The 21,697-nt window shown below is 45.5% G+C and overlaps 1 protein-coding gene across 4 annotated transcripts in view; it reads right to left on the minus strand.

Annotated features, from left to right (window-relative positions):
- LOC144820657 (golgin subfamily B member 1-like) overlaps positions 1 to 21,697 on the minus strand; it is a 290,085-nt gene that overhangs the window by 14,517 nt on the left and 253,871 nt on the right. For all 4 annotated transcript variants that reach the window (XM_078677950.1, XM_078677951.1, XM_078677952.1 and 1 more), the window contains 3 exons: positions 4,128 to 4,225; positions 1,398 to 1,532; positions 552 to 660 (listed from right to left, as the gene is read on the minus strand). In XM_078677950.1, coding sequence (XP_078534076.1) covers positions 552 to 660; positions 1,398 to 1,532; positions 4,128 to 4,225 — 342 coding nt within the window. The remainder of the gene's footprint in view (positions 1 to 551; positions 661 to 1,397; positions 1,533 to 4,127; positions 4,226 to 21,697) is intronic.

A 21,697-nucleotide genomic window follows, 5' to 3' on the forward strand; every position in this document is an offset into this window, starting at 1 on the left:
GTGAGAAAATAGTGCTAAAGAGTGATACAGAGTGGAAAGCGGGCAAAACAGAGCAAACGAGTGAAGGTGGAGAAATTAACAATGAGTTTTAAAATAGGCAAAAGTGAGAAAGAGGAAGCACAAATAGAGAGAAAGGCAGCAAAGTCAGGAGAGCAGCAGAAGAGAGAAGCAGAGTGAGCAGAGAGGTCACAAGACAGATGGATGCTGTGAATTCTCAGTCGATCACACGGAAGCTGGGTCTAAAAGAGCCAGGCTTGGTAAGAGGACCATGCACTTGACCAGCAGATGAGGCAGCAGCAGAGCAGGCAGGGCTGGGAAGCACCTTCTAATCTTGTGCTGGCCTTGCTACTCCCGCCAACAAAAGAATCAGGGTCTTGACCTCAGATCTTTTCATTGACAATCACACATTTCTTAGCACTTTTTACTAATTACTAAGTAAAACTAAATGTGGTTCACTCAGGGACAAGCAAGCTTGAGATAGGAATGGGGCAATCGCCTTCACGAGGTATGATATAGAAGCACTATAGTAGGAAATGTTTGAGGATCCTCACCTTACTGAAAGTGCTGTCCAAGGGTTCAATCAACAGAGAGTGCTCATGAGAGGGAGAAACATCGAAGCTGTGATCCTGGGTTGTTGGGGCCCAATGACTAGACTCCAGCCTGTATGATTTACAAAAAGTACAGATTCAACAAGTATTTTGTACTCATTCATTGCACCAGCTCACTACCGCAGCCAGCTTTACTGCATCATCCCACACAGCCAGCCACCATGAACTATCCTCAGGAGTAAGCTCTCTTCCGCCACCCTCAACCCAAAGCTAATTTACCATCCTTAAGGGACATCTTTCCTACTACTTCCCAAAGCACGAGCACTCATATCACCTCTCACATTCATTGCTCCTCATTTACCTCCAAATAGCGGACATCCTATACCCCCAAATCGAATATCCAAAGTTAAGTTCCAAAGTTAATATTCACAACTAATATACCATCACATCAACCACCATGGTCAGTGGTGCCTTCCTTACCCACACTGTTATAGCACCAACCTCCCCAGCAATTTTAAAGCACCACCCTCCACATGCCATACTTCTACACCACCCCAGAGTTCAACACCATGCTCACAGATAGCAGAGCTAGATCATTTTTTAACATTAGCACTTCATACATTATCTCCCAAAGTCAGCATTCCTGACCTATTCACTGTATGAATTGCTCCTACATTGTGTTTATCGAGATATCAAATAAGGACTCCATACATTAGCTCCCAAAGCCAGAATTCCTTCACTATTCACTGTATCCATTGCTCCTACATTGTGCTCATCAAGAGATCAAACAAGCAGATGTCACACTAGCAGCACCATCCTTGAAAAGTAGATGGTGCAACCTCATCTTACCTTCTAACATGGTCTTCTGATGTGAAGAGAGCCTCTTCTGCTGCCAAACGTTGGTCCCGTTCCTCGCTCAGCAGTTCCTCAAGGCGCTGCAACTCTTGTTCACTGCTGATCTGGTGCTGTTGAGCTTCTGACAGCCTAGAATGAAGGAGTTGAGAATCCTCCTTTGTGAAAAATTACCCTTCTCTCAAATTCCAGTAGAGGGGCAAATACCCATATTCCAATTGCATTAGTAGACCCCTATTCCCTGCAGTGGGTTAATTGCCCTTAGAGCAATCACACCATGTGCCTCCTGTAACCTCTCAATCACTGGATGATGCATAGGTACGTCCTCCCAATTGCATTAAGTGACCCAACCATATTGCCCTATTCACAACAGAACCACATCACCTATTCTGAATTACAAAAGCTTCCCTACACAATTGGTTCCTCATAATCAGACTAATAAAGCCCAACAGATGTCCACAGTAACATCTCAGCACCTCTGTACAATAAAACTGGAGACCAGTCATCAGTTTTTTTCAGTATTCAAATGTATTTATTTCCAAGAATTCATCTTATAGAATTAACATGAAAATATATATAAAATCACATATAGACAGACAAAAAGGTCATATAAAGCTAGAAAAACACAAAAATTAGGTGCTCTGTCATATTCCCTTTAAAACATATGTGAGGTCAGTAGCCCCATGGAGTAATAAAATATTCACCAAGCATCAGCTCTACAAGTACAGAGAGTAATAACTAAGTTGGAGCAATAAATACCACAGTTATTTATGCTTACATTTCTAGGATTTCTGAATAGCATCAATAAACCCTGAATGTGCAACAGTGACATCAAAGTTCTTTGTTTCAAATAAAGTGCTCAGTGCTTCTGTCCTTGAGTAGACTCTGTTCCTTTTAAAAACAAGCAACACTAACGCGCCTTGGGGAGGGATATCAGTAAATGAGCCGCATAAACATATACCTGGACCATTCACTGGCACCACACTGGTAAAGATCATTGCTACTGAGCTCAGGGAAAACAGGAAAGCTCTGTGAGGTAATAAGCCAAGTTCACCTATTTTCTCAGATATTTTTTACTAGGACCTAGATCAAATAAAGAGGCATCGTTGAAGCCCGCCGCACAAAGCCAGCGTGCTACTGACCGGCACAGACAATAGGGACCAATGTCACGAATTTCGAAAAAAACATTTTTTTTTAGAGTAGGTCACCATACATGCACAACATGCAGGTCAAAACCTGGTACTGGATGCCTGCGCTCTGCCACTGCACTTCAGGACATCGGTAATCTGTTATCGGCACTTTCTATTTACCTGAACTGCAGTGCACCTACATACATGCCACTGCATCCGACTGTAAGGAGGCAAGCTGGCACTGTACTTTTCCGGTCAGGATTTTAACATTGCTTCCCATTGACAATAGTACCAACACCCTGGCACTGCACTACTCGATGCAGACGAATATTCTGACACTGCACCCGCAGCACCCCAAAACATGGCATTCATATAGCATGCATGCACTGCCTGGCACCACCCGGAAACATGATGGCATGCCCGGCATGGAGTACAACCAAATATTGGCACTCTGCCGTGTACTCGGCTGTCCGTCAAGCGCAGAGCGTGCAATGGAAACAGAAGTGAAGGTAGTGAATAACTATCCCTAGCTGCCAGTACTCACTCATCCGTCAGAACCTGATCAGCGGTCACGAAATAGTTAAAATTCCTAGACCACCTCAAAGATAATTTGTCTGGTAAACTCCAGTAAAATTCACACAAGTTTAAAACAAGCTGGCTCTGTGGAGCCGACGGGGGAGGGAAACTGAAAGCGATCGATGCGTGCGCTGCCAGCCTCCGGGGACAGGAGATGTGCACGCGTACGGAGTGCACATCTCCTTCCATACGTGTGAACCTCTGTCTGCACGTGCCATTTCCTGTTTCCCTTCCAGCACCAAAGCGGCAACAATAGAGGCTCTCTAGCGAAGTAGCGCATGCACTGCGTTCGCTAGCGAGACATAATGAGGCAAAAAGTCAATGCTTTTAGCTCTTTAAAGTATAAACAATCAAGGAGAATATGGGTTATATAATATTTCACACCAAGTGCACGACAGCAAAGACCTTGATTTCGATGAATCCTATTCCAAGGAAAAGAGATTCTCCTTGGCGGAGAGACGCCAATGAGTACAATTTTGTGTCTCATTCTCCTGTCAGGAATTTTAGTTAAATAAGGGAAACTCCCAGGATCTTGCAGGTGTTCAATAGAGTGCACTACAGATCTTTTGGTCAGACAGTGAGCCCTTTCTGCCAGTAGGCTGAGCGCTCTTGCATTTTCAATAAGAAAAGAATTTACCTTCCCCAAAGCCATTGAATAATTATTTAAAAAAATGAAATTTAAATAAACAGTTGCTAACAAATGTAACAATTTGACATGAAAGTGGGTCTTGATGGTTTTGAGAGCCTCTATTTGCATGGGACATTTTGGATTAGCATTGCTTTTAATATGAGAAAATAAAAAATTGTGAGCACGGGCTTCTACTAATGAGGAGGTTATATCTAATTTAAGCATTAAGGCTTGAATCATGGCATTTTGGGGAACTAAGAATCACTTCTTCAAACACACTCTTTCCACATAATTCCAGCTTACTCCAGACCAGCAATATAAATCCTACCTCTGTGCATGGTAGGGGGTCAATAGAGCATAGAAGGAGATAGTTTGGATGAAAAGTGGTCTTACCTCAGGGTTAGTTCCTTTAGTTCCATGGAGTAAGTCTCTGGTGTGGGTTCGTTTTTTTCTTGGGGGGCACCGGGGGCTGCATCAGTCATAGGGTAGCCCTATAGGAGAAAGACATCTTTGAAATTAAAGGAAAGAGTTAAACGGTAGCTCCACTGAAGTTCAAAAGCCATCACCAAGGGACCAGGATATTGAGCCATTGTGTGTGTGGACATCATTGAATGGGCTGTCAAATTTACAGCTGTAGTCATTTTTGGCAGCATGAGCTACAATGCACTGAAAGTAGGAGGCAGCGCAAGAGTGTCAAATGGGCATTTGAAGCAACTTAACAGTATCAGGTGCTGTGTTACTGATCCCTCATTCTCGAAGAATTTCAGCATTCTTTGTCAACTAGTAATAGCCTCATGGTAGAACATGCAGACGTCTTATGTACTGCATGCTCAGAAGTTTACCTAGTTGAACAGTACCGTGGTTGTTTGACAGGAAACTCATACCCCTTCATAGGGTGTGATCTAAGCTAAGTGTGTAACTGAACCAAGAAGGGAACTAAGGGTATACAAATCAAACTTTTTAGGTGTTTATGCTCTGTACTGAAAAAAAGTGCATAAGAAGCCAACATGACTCAGTGAAATACATTACTCCCTTATCAGAGGTAGATGTGGAGCAACCAAGTACAATGTCACTACGAGTACTAAGCTGAATGGCCATAGACAAGCTGTTTGGTTCAAAGGACATCAAGGCATACAAAAGAAAAGAGAGGAGCCTGCAGGTTACCCCAAGTCCTGCTCTTTGCACATGCACCCTTTTTGGTTACACACACTGTCAGATTTCCGTAAGCCACGGATGTGAGTTTATAGCTGTATCTCTGCAGAAATAGGGAATATGGACAGGTTCTCACACATTTCTCCCTGCAAGCTACTCCCTGGAAGAAAGTGCCTGGAGTACAACAGATCTACCAGAGAACCTGTGGGGCACTAGGGGCCCCATCCCATTTTCGCCCTACCAAATCAGAACACAAGAAAAGGTATTATGGTATTAGTGGGGATTCAGTATGCCTAAACCCATAGATGAACATAATAATTAGAACACCCATTATCGTCATATAAACACTGGAAAAGGCAGATAAAATTGAGTAAAATAACTAATAACACCAAACATCATAGTTTACTTGTAAGAATCCTCACATACATTAACAGATCTGCCAAGCTACTTAAACCCTCCCCTACCGGGTAATGACTCATGATTGGACCACTGCTTAATCAGAAGGAATATGTTTGGTACAGGCATTGCTCCTATTCAGGTAGATATTCCTCACCCCTCATTAGGAGAGAGTGAGGCTTATATAATCTAGTGACTGCATACAACAGCTGCCTCATGAGGATGGATGTCAACCAACAGCTGGGCATGGGTGCTTCGTGCCCGTTGCTGAGTGAGGGCCCTTAGTAACTTCATTACAGGGCTCTGTCCGATACCAACCTGCTGCTTAATAGGGTGGAATGCTACCACACAACACAGACAGTTTGTATAAAAACTCAGTTTAAAAGCTGTTAGTTAAACACGCTAGGATGGTAATTCACATAAAGGTGTATGTATAGTTCTTTAGAAGATTGTACTGTGGTAGCACTATCATGGTGTTACGGCAAAATGCACACTATCACCAAAAGTCAGACCTTCGAAGTTTATACTCCAAGGTAGCAGTACAGGTAATTGTTAAGACACTTTACCCTTTTACATGGATGGATGGTGCAAGGAAGAAAGAAATGCCTGCAAATTAAGATAAAAACCACACCCCACTGTAAATAGCCCCCTGCAGGACTCATAACTCCAAAAGCTCAAGCAACCTATGAAAATACACCAAGGACGCTTTGGAAATATGTCTATCAACAGCAGCAATTCTGGCATCACATAATGCACAAAACAACTGTTGGAAGCTGGTACTCTCAGTCCCTTTAACAGAGAAAAGAGATGCATATTTTGAATTGAGCAGAGGACACCAGCAAAGTGAAAACGTAGCTGCACTGTACATCATATCACTCTAAGCTTATGGACATACCATTAGAATGAACTTGGGAGTCCCACAGGTACAAATGACCCAAAGGAGAAAAAGAGAAAAAATCCTCAAAGTGAATTGTAAATCGAGGGAGTACCATCTTTGAAGTGAAACAGTGTACGACTTTACCCCCCAGCTAAGAAGAAACATGACAGAGTACTAAGTTGAATTGCACTGAATTCCTACTATCCGAAAGGCCACAGATATTTGATTAGTGGGGTATAGCTGTAGAGCATTCTCTCTTGCTACTGGGAGTTTGTAGTAACGAGGTCCATGTGACTAGAAATAGTTCAAGATGATATATTGTAGATGGATACAAGATATGTAGATCAGCCAGTATAGACCCCACCAGGAGCAGCCAGTATGCTGCTCAGCCCACTCTCAACTGTCCATTTGCTTACAGAGTCCCAACATTCCTAATGGAATCATCACTACAACAATCTAGTGGCTGGGCAAGTGGTGGAAAGGATATGTCAATAACATGGACAGTATACTAGGATACTACAGACTTGTAGTAAAATCCTTCCATAAGGAGGGTCATTCCTTTTTTTCTAAGCAATTGAAAGCAGAAATGCACTACCTTCCCTCAGTCTGCACACTGAGGCTAGAGTGCCTATCAGCAACTGAGTTTTTAGTGTACGTAACAGAAACAAACATACTATATAGAAAAAGCCTACAAATGCCTTTTCTTAGATTAAATTGGTGCACAAAACATTTTAAGTTTATTGTCCACTACAGTTCTGTCACTTCCTTAGTAAAGGATTGAGTTTGTTTTCAGCAAGCTGACTGCCAGTTAGTGTGTCATCCTCAATTCATCTTACCTATACGTGAACTGTTCTTATGTACCACACAAAAAAGTCCTAGATCAGTGATATATGCTTTTTTCTATATGGTCCTCTGAGAAAGCACTCTATAAAGGATAGTACAAAACTACATAACATTACATAAAATAGGTAATTGGGTTAAAAGCAATGGTGCCTGAAATGGAACACCAGTTTCACCCTAGGTGACAAGGTTAAATAAACCTAGTACAGACAGGAGAACTAGATTCTTGGATCTGAGCAACCACATGTGAGTGTATTGACTAGCTATGTCAGAGCTTCACTTGACTTAACAGTGAGAGTAAGACATGTTAAATTGAACCTATTCTCTTTGCCCTCGGAATCTAGTGTAAGACTCCCTCAAAGTTAGAGATATATCCTAGTTTCCTAAACATGTTTGCCAAGCTGGCAGCAGTGTTCTGCCCTTCTCTTCTTACATTCCGCTCACAGTCCACTGGATAGACCACCAAAGGAGCTGCTACAGCCATCGATTCAGAAACTGTTAATCACTCACTACTAGACCTCTATGCTTCTTTGAGAGCCATTGCAGGATGATCTTTCTCTGATGCTCTTGGAAGCGCACACGCTACCATAGCCCATATTTGTGTTTCTGTTCATATTAAGAACTAGCATAACCTCTAGATTCCTACCTTGTTTTCTTCCTTAGCAATAATTTCCCAAAGAACTCAGCAAAAGAATTCACTAGGTAAGAATCTTTTGGGTGCTGTTGAGTAGGACCTCAGTGCTAGCGGTATTTAGTCTCAGCCTGCTGGTCACTATCCCAGTTTAATCAGGCAATCAGCTGGCAAGAGTTTGGATTTACAAATCTGCTCTTCTAAACTGAAGCAAAGCTAGGTGTCATTTCCACTGGGTGCTCATCCTTCCATAGTTTTGGAAATCAGGCAATCATGGGCCCATGGAGATATTAGATAATGCTACCAAACATACAAAACCCTGCAGCAGCACACAACTAGAAACTGGTGCAACTGGCCCACTACCACCATCCAAGTTCTTATGGGTGGAAATGAATTAATACAACTCAAGCCACGAGGCTTGTCCACCCACAGAATTTTCAAAACGCAAAAAAAGGAAATGGAGAAATGCACTGTGCTGAAGGCCACAGATCAGTCAAACAGAATCAACAACCATATATTGCTGTTTTTGAATGTTCTACCATCCTGTCCTGACAGAAATGATGGTTCTGCCCCATCACAACAGAAAATCCACCATCACAACAAAATAATCCGCAGGTGTTATATTTACAAGCGCACAGCACATGACTCTGTAAGGTATCGCTGTTGATATCAGGTGTGACCAGCAGATTAAAAGTTTGAATCCCAGAAAGCCCAACTCAACTTTTCAGCGGATAATAAAGAGTACATTAATACACTGAGACATAGAAATACCTGTTAATACAGCACTTAGAAACAGCAAAAAAATGTGGTTTGAAGCTTAATTTTGAAAACAAGTAATCACTAATGCTAGATTGCCCTTTCTAGCGATTTGGCCAGCAGGGGTATGGTAGTTACAGGTTTCTTAAAGAGTGTTTCAAGGCCCAGTCTTAAAGTACTGTGTACTGTACTATCACATACTTCAAGGAGAAGTCAAAGGTATGATAGAAAGGGGAGGAAATGTCTTCAATAACAAAGTGGAGGTGCAACTGGCAAATCATTTGGTGTGCCATTTATCGCACATAGAGTACTTCTAATGATACTCCTTAAAACGTGAATGCAGGTAGGTGAGCAGACCGGGGCAAGTGGACTGATGTATCCCCTCCTTCTGTATCTCTCCATTTGACCAACAGATTTGCTCCAGTGGTCGGGCTGGAAGATATCGATTGACGGTTCAAGGAGGTGACAGTGTGTCCTGATCTCCAGAAGGTGTACAGGGCATCTGATAATTTAGTTTTTACCCAATTGCTAACCTCCCCCGACATCATCCTTCGCCCACAGTATCTGGCCCTTTGGGGAAGGTTGGGTTTCCTTGTAACTTTATTCCAGCTGTACAAGCCAATAATTCCTGTTCAGATAATCTGCGGGGTGCAGGACTGGACCCTGAGAACTCTGAGGGGGCCCTTGCTAGGTTAACCACTGTCCATCAACTGCCCCCTGTTCCCATTAAGAACCCTTCCCTTCCAGGGGCCAGTGTGTGTGTGGAGATAGAAAATATCCAAATAGACAACGTAGGGTTGAAAATCTTAAACTGGAATATAGCGGGAGCAGCTTAAAAGATTATATTGGTGGATTGGCGGTCTTTTATCTTGACCTATGGTATAGTCTTCTTGCAAGAAACTTGGGAGAGCAAGGATATCACTTTTGACGGGTTTACTTGTTTTAGCTTGCCCACCATTCCATCGAAAGCAGGTAGAACTAAAGGGGGCCTGTCAGCCTGGTTTAAAGTGGAAATTGTTGGCCTGATTGTACAATTACCCCAGGAACAGGGGAAAGCCTAGGCCTTTTGCCTTACCTGTAATGATAGTAATAAGCTGTACATTTCTACAATAACAATTTTACTTCCAAGGGGGACTTACACGGCCTATTCGTGTTAATTGATATGCTTGAGGAGAGAGAAGCTCGAGCGGACTGTCCCTTTAAGCTGCTGTTGGCGGGGGACTTCAATTCAAAATTGGGGTATCCTCTGTTTTTTTCTCCAACTCCCTTTGAGCCAATTGCCCAAGAGTCGGACCTCAATGTGATAGATGCTAGGGGGCAGGTCCTATCTTCCTATTTGTTAGAAAGGGGTATGGTTAATGGGGCCCCCATACCGACAGATCATCACATTTCCACCTTTATAGGACGAGGGGCAGGAACTATCATTGATTATAAGTTTGTCACCAGGAGTATGTTCCCCCTTATTAAGGACTATGAGGTGCTTATTTTAGTCTTATAGCGACCACAATCCGATCTTTGCCAAGATAGCACTCCCACTCATGCGGCAGAGGCCCGAGCCCTCATCCACCCAGTTATTATTCACCAAGGACGCAGGATGGTATGGCGCTCAGGGGACATGAACAGCATAATGTCCCAGGTATTACCCATCAGTTCAGCCCTGCTGCATAGTTGTAATTGCATGCCACGCGACTCAGCCTATATCCTGTCTAGCTTTGTAGATTTATTAGATAAAAAAAAATTCTCTAGACCCATCACCCAGCCTCTCACTCAAGCACATCCATGGTTTGACAATGCCGGCAGAGAAGCTCATAACATTCTACAAAGGGCTCTAATGCAAAAAGCCAGAGATTTGATTGCGATTAGGGAAAGTAGGAAACTGTACAAGCTTACCACAAAAAGAGAAAGTCAGCTTTGAAGAAGAAGTGGGAATTGATAGTGGGAGCTTGTCGCTCCAAAGATCCTAATGCCTTCTGGGAAGCACTTCGGTCAGTCTTATCTCCTACCTTACCAGGCGATACTGTAACTTTCCATATATCACCTGAGACTTGGGTGACGCACTACGCTGGTCTCTATTCCATTGACTCTGCTGTTACAGTTGAGTCAGTACAGTCAAACCTAGCATGTCAAAATCTTCTTTTTAATGAAGAGGAAGTCCGAAAGGCAATTGAGTGTAGCAAAGGCAAGATTGCTCCAGGACCAGATGGAATCCCATTGGATCTTTTTAAGGAAGATCCAGTATTCTGGACTCCGGTACTTACTGCAGTCTTTAATTCTGTTTGTAACGAGGGAGTGCCAAAGTCTTGGCGCTCATTGGTCATTGTGCCTTTTTTTAAAAAAAGGTAACGTGCACGACCCCAAATGTTATCGGCCAATATCCCTTTTGGATTCTTCAGTCAAAATTATCGGGAGAGTTGTGCTAGATTGCCTACTGGACTGGATTAATGCAAACCACATCTTGGCCTCCAGCTACTATGGCTTTAGGAAGGGAGTAGGCACAATTGAACAGTGCCTTAATCTTCACCATATTTTGACAAATATAAATATGCAAAGGGGCCTTCCACTCATCTGGCTTTCATGGACCTGACCAGTGCGTTTGACTATGTCTCACGCTCTAAACTGTGGGACATTGAAATGAAATGAAAAGAGCATTTGTAGAGCGCATGGCTACCAGAAGACCTCCGAGCGCTAGACATGACTAGTGAACAGATGGAACAGAATAATTTAGGGGAACAGAAGGGTTTTAAGTTGTTTCCGGAAGGCGGGATGGCTGGTCTCTTTACCGAGGTCGAGGGGCAGTGCGTTCCAAAGCTTACCGGCATTCAGAGAGAAATGTCTGCCACCACTTCAGTATCGTTTGATTCTGGGGGTGTCAATTAAGTGAAGTTCACCCGAGCGGAGCTTTCTCCATGCTTTATATGGGTGAATTATGGCTGAGATAAGAGGAGGGCCCATGCCCTGTAAGGATCTATGGACGATACAGAGGGATTTAAAGGAGATTCGCTCTTTCACTGGAAGCCAATGTAGGAGGCGGAGGGCCGGTTTTGCGGAAAGGAATTTGGGTCTTCCCGTCAGCAGTCTAGCTGCGCAGTTCTGGACAGTCTGCAATTTGTTGATCACTGAAATCGGGGCTCGTAAGTAAAGCGCGTTGCTATAATCCAACCTCGAGAGTACGAGAGATTGTACCATAATTTTCTTGGCTTGGGGAGGGAGCAGGGGAAGCACTTTCCTGGCGATTCTGATCAGGCCAAAACAGGTTGCGACTATCTTTCTAGCTTGTGTTTTGAATGTCAGATTCTGGTCTAAACAGATGACCAGACTCTTTATTTCTGGCTTAGGGGTTGGCACCGGGCCCATTCATGCTGGCCAGATGGTTCTGAGTGTCCTATTGTCAAAATTGCAGAGAGTCATAATCTCGATCTTTTCTCCACTTAGTTTCAAATGGGATGACCCCATCCAGTTTACGACTTCTGTGAGGCATGCTTTCAGGGTCATGGAGTATTGTGTGGATTGGTTTAAAGCTACGACCAGTTGGGTGTCGCCGGCGTAGGTAACCATATGGATCCCGAAAGGAGCCACAATCAAAGCCAGATGGGCCATATATGCGTTGAAGAGCGTAGGGCTCAAAGATGAGCACTGCGGTACGCCACATAGAAGAGGCCGGGGTTTGGAGCTCAAGCCCTCTTCAAAAACCTAGAAGGAGCGTCCTTTCAGGAAGGAGCGCAGCCAACTCAGAGCAGTTCCGGCTACTCCCAAGTTGATGAGACGATGGAGCAAGACTTGGTGATTCACCGTGTCAAATGCCGCACTCAGGTCCAATAGTATGATCGCTGCTGAGCCTCCAGCATCTAGGATTTTCCTGCTTTTCTCCACAACCGCTAACAGGGCTGTTTCTGTGCTCTGCCGAGGCCGGAAACCTGTTTGGGAGGGATGTAGGAGGTTAAAGGTTTCGAGGAAATTTGAAAGAATATGGATGACATATTTTTCAGTGATTCTTGCGATCCTAGGCAGAAGGGAGATAGGGCAATAGTTGCCAAGGTCTGCAGGATCCAGTTGAGGCTTCTTAAGAAGGGTTTTGACCATTGCCCCTTTCCAGAGAGGGGGGGACTACTCCTGTGCTAAGTGAGGCGTTGATAACATCAGTGATCGTGGGGCCAATTGTGGATGCTGCCTTTATTAGGATGTTCATGGGAGCTGGGTCTCTTGGCAATCCGCTTTTTACTGTGGACATTAGGGTCAGGAGAGTTTCCAGGGGGAGAGGAGGAAAAAGCTCCAAACCGTGATTGGTGGAGGGGGGGTCAGGAGCAGAGCTCATGCATGCGGGTCGATTCGAGGAAGCGTTTTAATGATGTTCTGAATTTTAGTGTAAAAAAACTCAGCCTGGTTTTCGCAGCGAGTACCATAGGAGTCAGCGGGGGCTAGAGGGGCTGGGCTTTTGAGGAGCCTTTTTATGATGGAAAATGTCTCTCTGGTGTAACAGCCAAATTTTTTCCTCATAGGATGCCTCAGCTTTCTTTATTTCGGCTCTGTATTTGCATACGGCCCTTCTATAGGTGAGATTGCTGTCAGATGCAAAGCCTTTCATACAATGTCTTTCTAATATTTTACAGCTCTGTTTCAAGGTGCGTAGTTCAGCGGAGTACCAGGGCGATCTGTGTGAGCCGTTCTTTTTTGTGATCAGAGCTTTGGGGAGGACCTGGTTCTATGAGTCTTCTATCCAACCGCTGAAGTTATTATACGTTATGACTGGGCCGCAAAACCGACTGAGGTCTGTTCTTTTCCAATTCTTGAATCCAGTTCTCCTTGGGGAGCTTAGACCATGGTCGGATGAGGGTCCGTTAGGGGTGGGCAGGGGGTTGGGGGTAGGTATCTGGTGGCGCCATGATAAGGGCACCAAGTGAAGGTCAGACCAGGGAATGGGGATAGGGTGATTTCCCTGGAGATTCTCCAAATTAGAGAACACTGGGTCAAGACTATGTTGCTGCGCATATGTGGGGAGTAGAACTTTTTTGCACCAGCTGGAGTGTCGCAAGGTCATTTGCTAGCTCGACTGCTGAGGTGGCTCCAGGATCGTCGAAATGTAAATTAATATCACTGAGGAGCGTGAAATTGGTGGATGTGCTAGCTAGATTGATGGCTGTTTCTAAAAGAGATTTGCAAAAGGCACCGACTGTACCCGGGGGCGGTAGATCAGGATGCCTGAGAGCGAGAGGAGAGGGGTACATTTTAAGGAGAAGCGTTCATTCTCGCAGTCAGGGAGAGGACTGCCAAGTAGGCAGCAGGTGAGGTGGTCCTTATAGATGATCGCGATTCCCCCGCCTTTGCCTGTGGTTCTGTCCACCCTTTGTATCACATACCTCTGGGGTAGAGTTTGCACTATTTCAGGCTCAGAGCTAGGGTTGAGCCAGGTTTCTGTTAAAAATAGAAACTCTGGGGCGAAATCTTGTAGTAGGATCGAAATTTTCATAGAATGATTGAAGAGGGATCTACAGTTTAAAAAAGCAAGATTCTATAAGCTTCCCTTGAAGGGGGAGGTGGCCGAATATAGGGAGAGAGTGTAAAAGGGCAATGAAGACACTTTGATATGGAATTTTCAGCTCGCATAAGATGGAGGCAGTTGGCCCTGGGATAATTATTTACCTGGAATAATTGCGCGCTTGAGAACCTGTGGGGCGCAGATGGGCTTGCCTTAGGCGCGCCTTCGACGTGCCAGCGGCGCGGTCACGCCATGGGCTAAATTTAAACGACTTCCTCCAACGCCGGGTGCAGCAACTAGACCGCTGCCCCGTGCCTCTGAAGTGCCTGAAGCGGAAGTGGTGCACGAGACCTTCTACCCGCAAAGCATTGAACACAGCTCTTACAGGGAGGTTGGTTCCCACGTGCAAAATGCCCAGAACAAACAGTGAGGTAAAATTGGCGAATGTGCAAATATTAGCAAAGATAAAGACAGTTTTCTAAGAAGGTCAGGAGAGCAACTCTGACCGCTCTTCCCCCGATGTCTCCACCGTGAAGCAAGTCAGCCTGAAGGTGGTCGCGGCATGGGCTAAATTTAAGCGACTTCCTCCGACGCCGGGTGCAGCAACTAGACTGCTGCCCCGTGCGTCTGAAGTGTCTGAAGCGGAAGTGGTGCACGGGACCTTCCTACCCGCAGATCACTGATCACAGCTCTTAACGGGAGGTTGGTTCCCACGTGCAAAGTGCCCAGAACAAACAGTGAGGTAAAATTGGTGAATGTGCAAATATTACCAAAGATAAAAACCGTATTTTTAAGAAGGTTAGGAGAGCAACTCTGACCGCTCTAATCCCCCCCCCCCCCTCCGATGTCGCCACCGTGAAGCAAGTCAGACTTTTTAATTAACAAGGGAGTTAACGTGGGCCTGGTCTCTTTACTGAGGCTTCTTCATCACAATCTTTCTGCTTCAGTAAGGTATGGCAATGCCGGGGAGTGTTCATAGCTGTTTAATATCAAGCGCTTGGTGCGCCAAGGCTGTGCCCTTGCCCCAATCTTATTTCTCCTCTACATAAATGAATTGGAGAACACCTTGGTTTCAGTTGGGGCTAAAGTCTCACAAGTGGAGAAAAAGGCTGTGCCATTGCTTCTTTATGCGGATGACGCAGTACATCTGGCAAGGACTTTGAAAGGCCTAAAAAAACACTAGTTGCCAGTTATGTCTGTTTTATGAAGGACCTGGGGCTGGAGCCAAACCTTAAGAAAACTTTTATAATGATTTGTGACCCCAAAAATACCAAATCCCGCTGCTTGAATGTGGAGGGCAAGAGGCTGGAGAGGGTTGGTTCCTTCCTGTATTTAGGTTTGGAATTTGAGGAAGGCTGTACATGGAATACCTGCATACAAAATAGAATAATACGCTATACGCAAGCCGTTGGGACCACATTCTCCCTTGCAATGTCTATAGGTAAAAAGCCCATTGCCCCAATTTTAGAGATCTATAATGGTCTATGCGTACAGATCTTAATATATGGCATGGGTATTTGGTGATGTAGGGATGTGCATGCTATACAGAGCGAAAAGAATAGATTTTGTCGCAGAGTTTTAAAAGTTCCCCCTCATTGCCACATTTCTCTATCCATCTGGAGCTAGGTCTTGGCTATGTACAGATACTATAAACATAGCACCTTTAGCCACCTGGTGCTCATTTGGGCTAACAAAGAAGCTGAACTAAACCAGGCAATTATTAGAGACTGTTTAAGTTGCTCCTGAGCCCTTTCTATCCCTTGGCTACAATATATAAAATCTTGCCTCACTGATCTAGGTTGCGTCTACCTGTTTGAGCACCCTGAATCAATTGGCAAAGGGGACCGACAGAGAGTGTTGGATAGCTTCCGAAAACATAAAGAATCCTCTAGGGAACTTTTCGAAGTGTCCAACCCCTATGTCAGAGATTATTGCCTTATTCAAGATCCTCCTATTATTGCCCGTATCTTTTATATGTGAATTATGTTCATGAAAGGAACTTACTGACGAGATTTAGGCTAGGGTCTTTTCGCTGGTTGATATGTTTCCCCTTGGGCCAGTACTCTTCTGAAATTATTTCCACTTACCCTTGCGATGAACATTTGAGTGAAACCATTTTACATTTTGTCTTTTTTTGCCAATTTTATCCTCCAGTCACCAGGACATTTTTATTACCACTTTTACGCAGGTATAAGTTTTCCAAATGTAAAGTGGCCTTGTATTTTTTAATGCAACTTAATGACTGTGACATTTACTTTGCTGTTGCAAGCTTTTTAAAGTGCACTTTAGCCAAGAGAAGGAACATGTTGTTTTAATATTAATGTGTTTTAACAGCCTTGGTATGTACTGTATTTGTATTGCTGCTCTAATGCTTATTGTTGCTGCTAACTTTTCTCTTTTTTTACAAGATTGATTTAAATATTTTAACGTTTCTGGTCTATATTTGCTGCTATCTAATTCATCTTCGCTGCCACTTTATCTCCGATCAAATTATTGTTCTTGCCTGTATTGAGACTGCAATTTTCAAATGAGCTGGGATTTTAATCTTGTATGTTGTTTTGTGTACCTTTTATGACCTGTCTTCGGAAGGTCGAATAAAGACATAAGACTGATGTATTTTGGTCAGATGGGGCATACTAGTAAAGATATATTATTATTACTTTATTTTTCAAATGAAGCAGGCTTAAAACGGTGCGCCTGTAAGACGTCAGTTCAGGAAGTGGAAAGTAATGGGTTCTCTCTAGATTTCACAAAAATGTTTTTACTGGCTCAAAATACTTTTTTTGCAATAAATGAGTTTATATAGAACGTGCCTATTCTGGGTGTATACCACATTTCCACAAACCTATGCAGACTCCAGTGTGCAATAGTAATCTCAGGACCTTAGGAAAGTCATCACTTTACTTCTGAATGTGGTGCGATGATCTAGTAATAGTACATTCAGTTGAACTTAGTGCAAGATTTTAATAATTATTGAGGGTGAAATATTCTATATTTTATCTGTAAAGTCTTAGACACAGTCCTCATCATGCTAATTGTAAACCCAAGCCCACACAAGCTAGTTTTACAAATGTATAATTGTCATGACAGAGGTGGTCAATGAAGTGAATACCAAGGTCAAGTGGGAGCGGAGCTTAAGCCAGGACATCACTGATGACAAATGGTCACCCCGCTATCAGCAGATTTAGGAGGACCAATGCTTTGTTAGGACTATTGACTCCAAATATTTGGGTGGAGTGCTGTTCCAGACAAAAACGTCTTACACATGGCCTTGTCATGCCCAATGAAACAGGTGTATTGGCAGAACGTTCTGACAGGAATGTAACAAATAAAGTCATTAACCTCGGATGTCACCCCTTTGATGGCAATGTTGGGGTACGTCAAAGAATTCCATTAACCTTTCCGAAACCTGGTGGTGATAGTGTTGCTGCTGGCCAAACTTAGAACGGCCATGCACTGGAAAGCAAGAACATCCCTGGGTGGTGCTAATTACCTGAGAGACCTGACTACCTGCTCTGTTGATGCGGAGTCTTACTCCTGAAAAGATCACAACCCAGGCAGGAGCATGTGGGGATCTGCGCATGCATACCTTAACAACGCTAATGAGCAGTAATCCCTCAGTAAAAATGTAATGTGCTATTATTTTCTCTCCCTCCAACGAAGCGGACACATTGCTCAGTGCCTGTTGCTGATATTTGTCATATTTACCTTGTTTAAATGTGTATGATGCTGATTACTTGGAAAACAAGCATTAGAAATGCAATCGGGCTCGGATTTATTTGAGTTTGAGCTAATGGCATTGTAAATGGTAATGTATTTTTGCTAAGTGTTATGGAGTGTGTTAATGTGGTGTGTAGTGGAATTATGTGTGTTAGATTATAATTGTAGCAATGGTGGCATGCACCGCTGCTGCCTGCGAGTATGAGAAGATTGCATTGTGCATCTCTGTGCTGTTCCTGTTCTTTGTAAGGGACTCTTGCTCTGTTGCTGCTGCTGCCTTGGCACAGTACCTGCTGTGAGTGTGTAAGGGAAGCTTGCACCACTGCTGCTTGTGATGTCGTTCTTGCGAGTGTGAGAAGCTTGCACCTCTGCTGCCTGTGGGCTCCTTGTGAGTGTGAGAAGCTTGCACTGCTGCTGCCTGTGATGTCGTTTTTGTGAGTGTGAGAAGCTTGCACCACTGCTGCTTGTGATGTCATTCTTGCGAGTGGGAGAAGCTTGCACCTCAGCTGCCTGTGGTCTCCTTGTGAGTGTAAGAAGCTTGCACAGCTGCTGGCTGTGATGTCCTTCTTGTGAGTGTGAGAAGCTTGCACCGCTGCTGCCTGCGAGTATGAGAAGATTGCATTGTGCATCTCTGTGCTGTTCCTGTTCTTTGTAAGGGACTCTTGCTCTGTTGCTGCTGCTGCCTTGGCACAGTACCTGCTGTGAGTGTGTAAGGGAAGCTTGCACCACTGCTGCTTGTGATGTCGTTCTTGCGAGTGTGAGAAGCTTGCACCTCTGCTGCCTGTGGTCTCCTTGTGAGCGTGAGAAGCTTGCACTGCTGCTGCCTGTGATGTCGTTCTTGTGAGTGTGAGAAGCTTGCACCACTGCTGCTTGTGATGTCCTTCTTGTGAGTGGGAGAAGCTTGCACCTCAGCTGCCTGTGGTCTCCTTGTGAGTGTAAGAAGCTTGCACAGCTGCTGGCTGTGATGTCCTTCTTGTGAGTGTGAGAAGCTTGCACCGCTGCTGCCTGTGAGTATGAGAAGATTGCATTGTGCATCTCTGTGCTGTTCCTGTTCTTTGTAAGGGACTCTTGCTCTGTTGCTGCTGCTGCTGCCTTGGCACAGTACCTGCTGTGAGTGTGTAAGGGAAGCTTGCACCACTGCTGCTTGTGATGTCGTTCTTGCGAGTGTGAGAAGCTTGCACCTCTGCTGCCTGTGGTCTCCTTGTGAGTGTGAGAAGCTTGCACTGCTGCTGCCTGTTATGTCGTTCTTGTGAGTGTGAGAAGCTTGCACCACTGCTGCTTGTGATGTCCTTCTTGTGAGTGGGAGAAGCTTGCACCTCAGCTGCCTGTGGTCTCCTTGTGAGTGTAAGAAGCTTGCACAGCTGCTGGCTGTGATGTCCTTCTTGTGAGTGTGAGAAGCTTGCACCGCTGCTGCCTGTGAGTATGAGAAGATTGCATTGTGCATATCTGTGCTGTTCCTGTTCTTTGTAAGGGACTCTTGCTCTGTTGCTGCTGCTGCCTTGGCACAGTACCTGCTGTGAGTGTGTAAGAGAAGCTTGCACCACTGCAGCTTGTGATGTCGTTCTTGCCTGATCTGTGCTGATCTAATCTACATGGCTGCTCTGTGTCTTCATCCTTCTTGGGTCTGCAAGCAGCCAATGCCTACCACTGAAGCCTGATCTGTGCTGATCTAATCTGCAGGGCTGCTCTGTGTCTTCATCCTTCTTGGGTCTGCAAGCAGCCGCTGCCTACCACTGAAGCCTAGTTCCCTTCACAGCAGCACGGCAGACACGCACATGCCGCACTGCCGATCTGTGCTGATCTAATGTGCAGGGCTGCTCTGTATCTTCATCCTTCTTGGGTCTGCAAGCAGCCGCTGCCTGGCACTGAAGCCTGATCTGTGCTGATCTAATCTGCAGGGCTGCTCTGTGTCTTCATCCTTCTTGGGTCTGCAAGCAGACGCTGCCTGGCACTGAAGCCTGATCTGTGCTGATCTAATCTGCAGGGCTGCTCTGTGTCTTCATCCTTCTTGGGTCTGCAAGCAGCCGCTGCCTACCACTGAAGCCTGATCTGTGCTGATCTAATTTGCAGGGCTGCTCTGTGTCTTCATCCTTCTTGGGTCTGCAAGCAGCCGCTGCCTGGCACTGAAGCCTGATCTGTGCTGATCTAATCTGCATGGCTGCTCTGTGTCTTCATCCTTCTTGGGTCTGCAAGCAGCCAATGCCTACCACTGAAGCCTGATCTGTGCTGATCTAATCTGCAGGGCTGCTCTGTGTCTTCATCCTTCTTGGGTCTGCAAGCAGCCGCTGCCTACCACTGAAGCCTAGTTCCCTTCACAACAGCACGGCAGACACGCACATGCCACACTGCCGATCTGTGCTGATCTAATCTGCAGGGCTGCTCTGTGTCTTCATCCTTCTTGGGTCTGCAAGCAGCCGCTGCCTGGCACTGAAGCCTGATCTGTGCTGATCTAATCTGCAGGGCTGCTCTGTATATTCATCCTTCTTGGGTCTGCAAGCAGCCGCTGCCTGGCACTGAAGCCTGATCTGTGCTGATCTAATCTGCAGGGCTGCTCTGTGTCTTCATCCTTCTTGGGTCTGCAAGCAGCCGCTGCCTGGCACTGAAGCCTGATCTGTGCAGATCTAATCTGCAGGGCTGCTCTGTGTCTTCATCCTTCTTGGGTCTGCAAGCAGCCGCTGCCTGGCACTGAAGCCTGATCTGTGCTGATCTAATCTGCAGGGCTGCTCTGTATATTCATCCTTCTTGGGTCTGCAAGCAGCCGCTGCCTGGCACTGAAGCCTGATCTGTGCTGATCTAATCTGCAGGGCTGCTCTGTGTCTTCATCCTTCTTGGGTCTGCAAGCAGCCGCTGCCTACCACTGAAGCCTGATCTGTGCTGATCTAATCTGCAGGGCTGCTCTGTGTCTTCATCCTTCTTGGGTCTGCAAGCAGCCGCTGCCTGGCACTGAAGCCTGATCTGTGCTGATTTAATCTGCATGGCTGCTCTGTGTCTTCATCCTTCTTGGGCCTGCAAGCAGCCAATGCCTACCACTGAAGCCTGATCTGTGCTGATCTAATCTGCAGGGCTGCTCTGTGTCTTCATCCTTCTTGGGTCTGCAAGCAGCCGCTGCCTACCACTGAAGCCTAGTTCCCTTCACAACAGCACGGCAGACACGCACATGCCGCACTACCGATCTGTGCTGATCTAATGTGCAGGGCTGCTCTGTATCTTCATCCTTCTTGGGTCTGCAAGCAGCCGCTGCCTGGCACTGGAGCCTGATCTGTGCTGATCTAATCTGCAGGGCTGCTCTGTGTCTTCATCCTTCTTGGGTCTGCAAGCAGCCGCTGCCTACCACTGAAGCCTGATCTGTGCTGATCTAATCTGCAGGGCTGCTCTGTGTCTTCATCCTTCTTGGGTCTGCAAGCAGCCGCTGCCTGGCACTGAAGCCTGATCTGTGCTGATCTAATCTGCATGGCTGCTCTGTGTCTTCATCCTTCTTGGGTCTGCAAGCAGCCAATGCCTACCACTGAAGCCTGATCTGTGCTGATCTAATCTGCAGGGCTGCTCTGTGTCTTCATCCTTCTTGGGTCTGCAAGCAGCCGCTGCCTACCACTGAAGCCTAGTTCCCTTCACAGCAGCACGGCAGACACGCACATGCCGCACTGCCGATCTGTGCTGATCTAATGTGCAGGGCTGCTCTGTGTCTTCATCCTTCTTGGGTCTGCAAGCAGCCGCTGCCTGGCACTGAAGCCTGATCTGTGCTGATCTAATCTGCAGGGCTGCTCTGTATATTCATCCTTCTTGGGTCTGCAAGCAGCCGCTGCCTGGCACTGAAGCCTGATCTGTGCTGATCTAATCTGCAGGGCTGCTCTGTGTCTTCATCCTCGTTGGGTCTGATATGTTCGTCGTATATAGAAAAAACTGTTGTATGGTTTTTGGTCTGCATGTTTCTTATCTGTGATATAAACTTCCTATGCTTTCAATGCGTTTGTTTACTTCCGTCGCGTTGTCTTCCTCTAGGAAGGTGCGCGCGGCAGGCAGCTGGGAGGCCTTGACAGGTCCCTGTCAGATGCTATTCGGGGAGCCATGACAGGGCTGCGCCCAGCTGCTCTGACTGAAGGGCTGACCATGTTTGCTTT

This window comes from Lissotriton helveticus, chromosome 1_1, assembly GCF_964261635.1.
Source record: "Lissotriton helveticus chromosome 1_1, aLisHel1.1, whole genome shotgun sequence".
In the NCBI taxonomy this organism is placed as follows: Eukaryota; Metazoa; Chordata; class Amphibia; order Caudata; family Salamandridae; genus Lissotriton; species Lissotriton helveticus.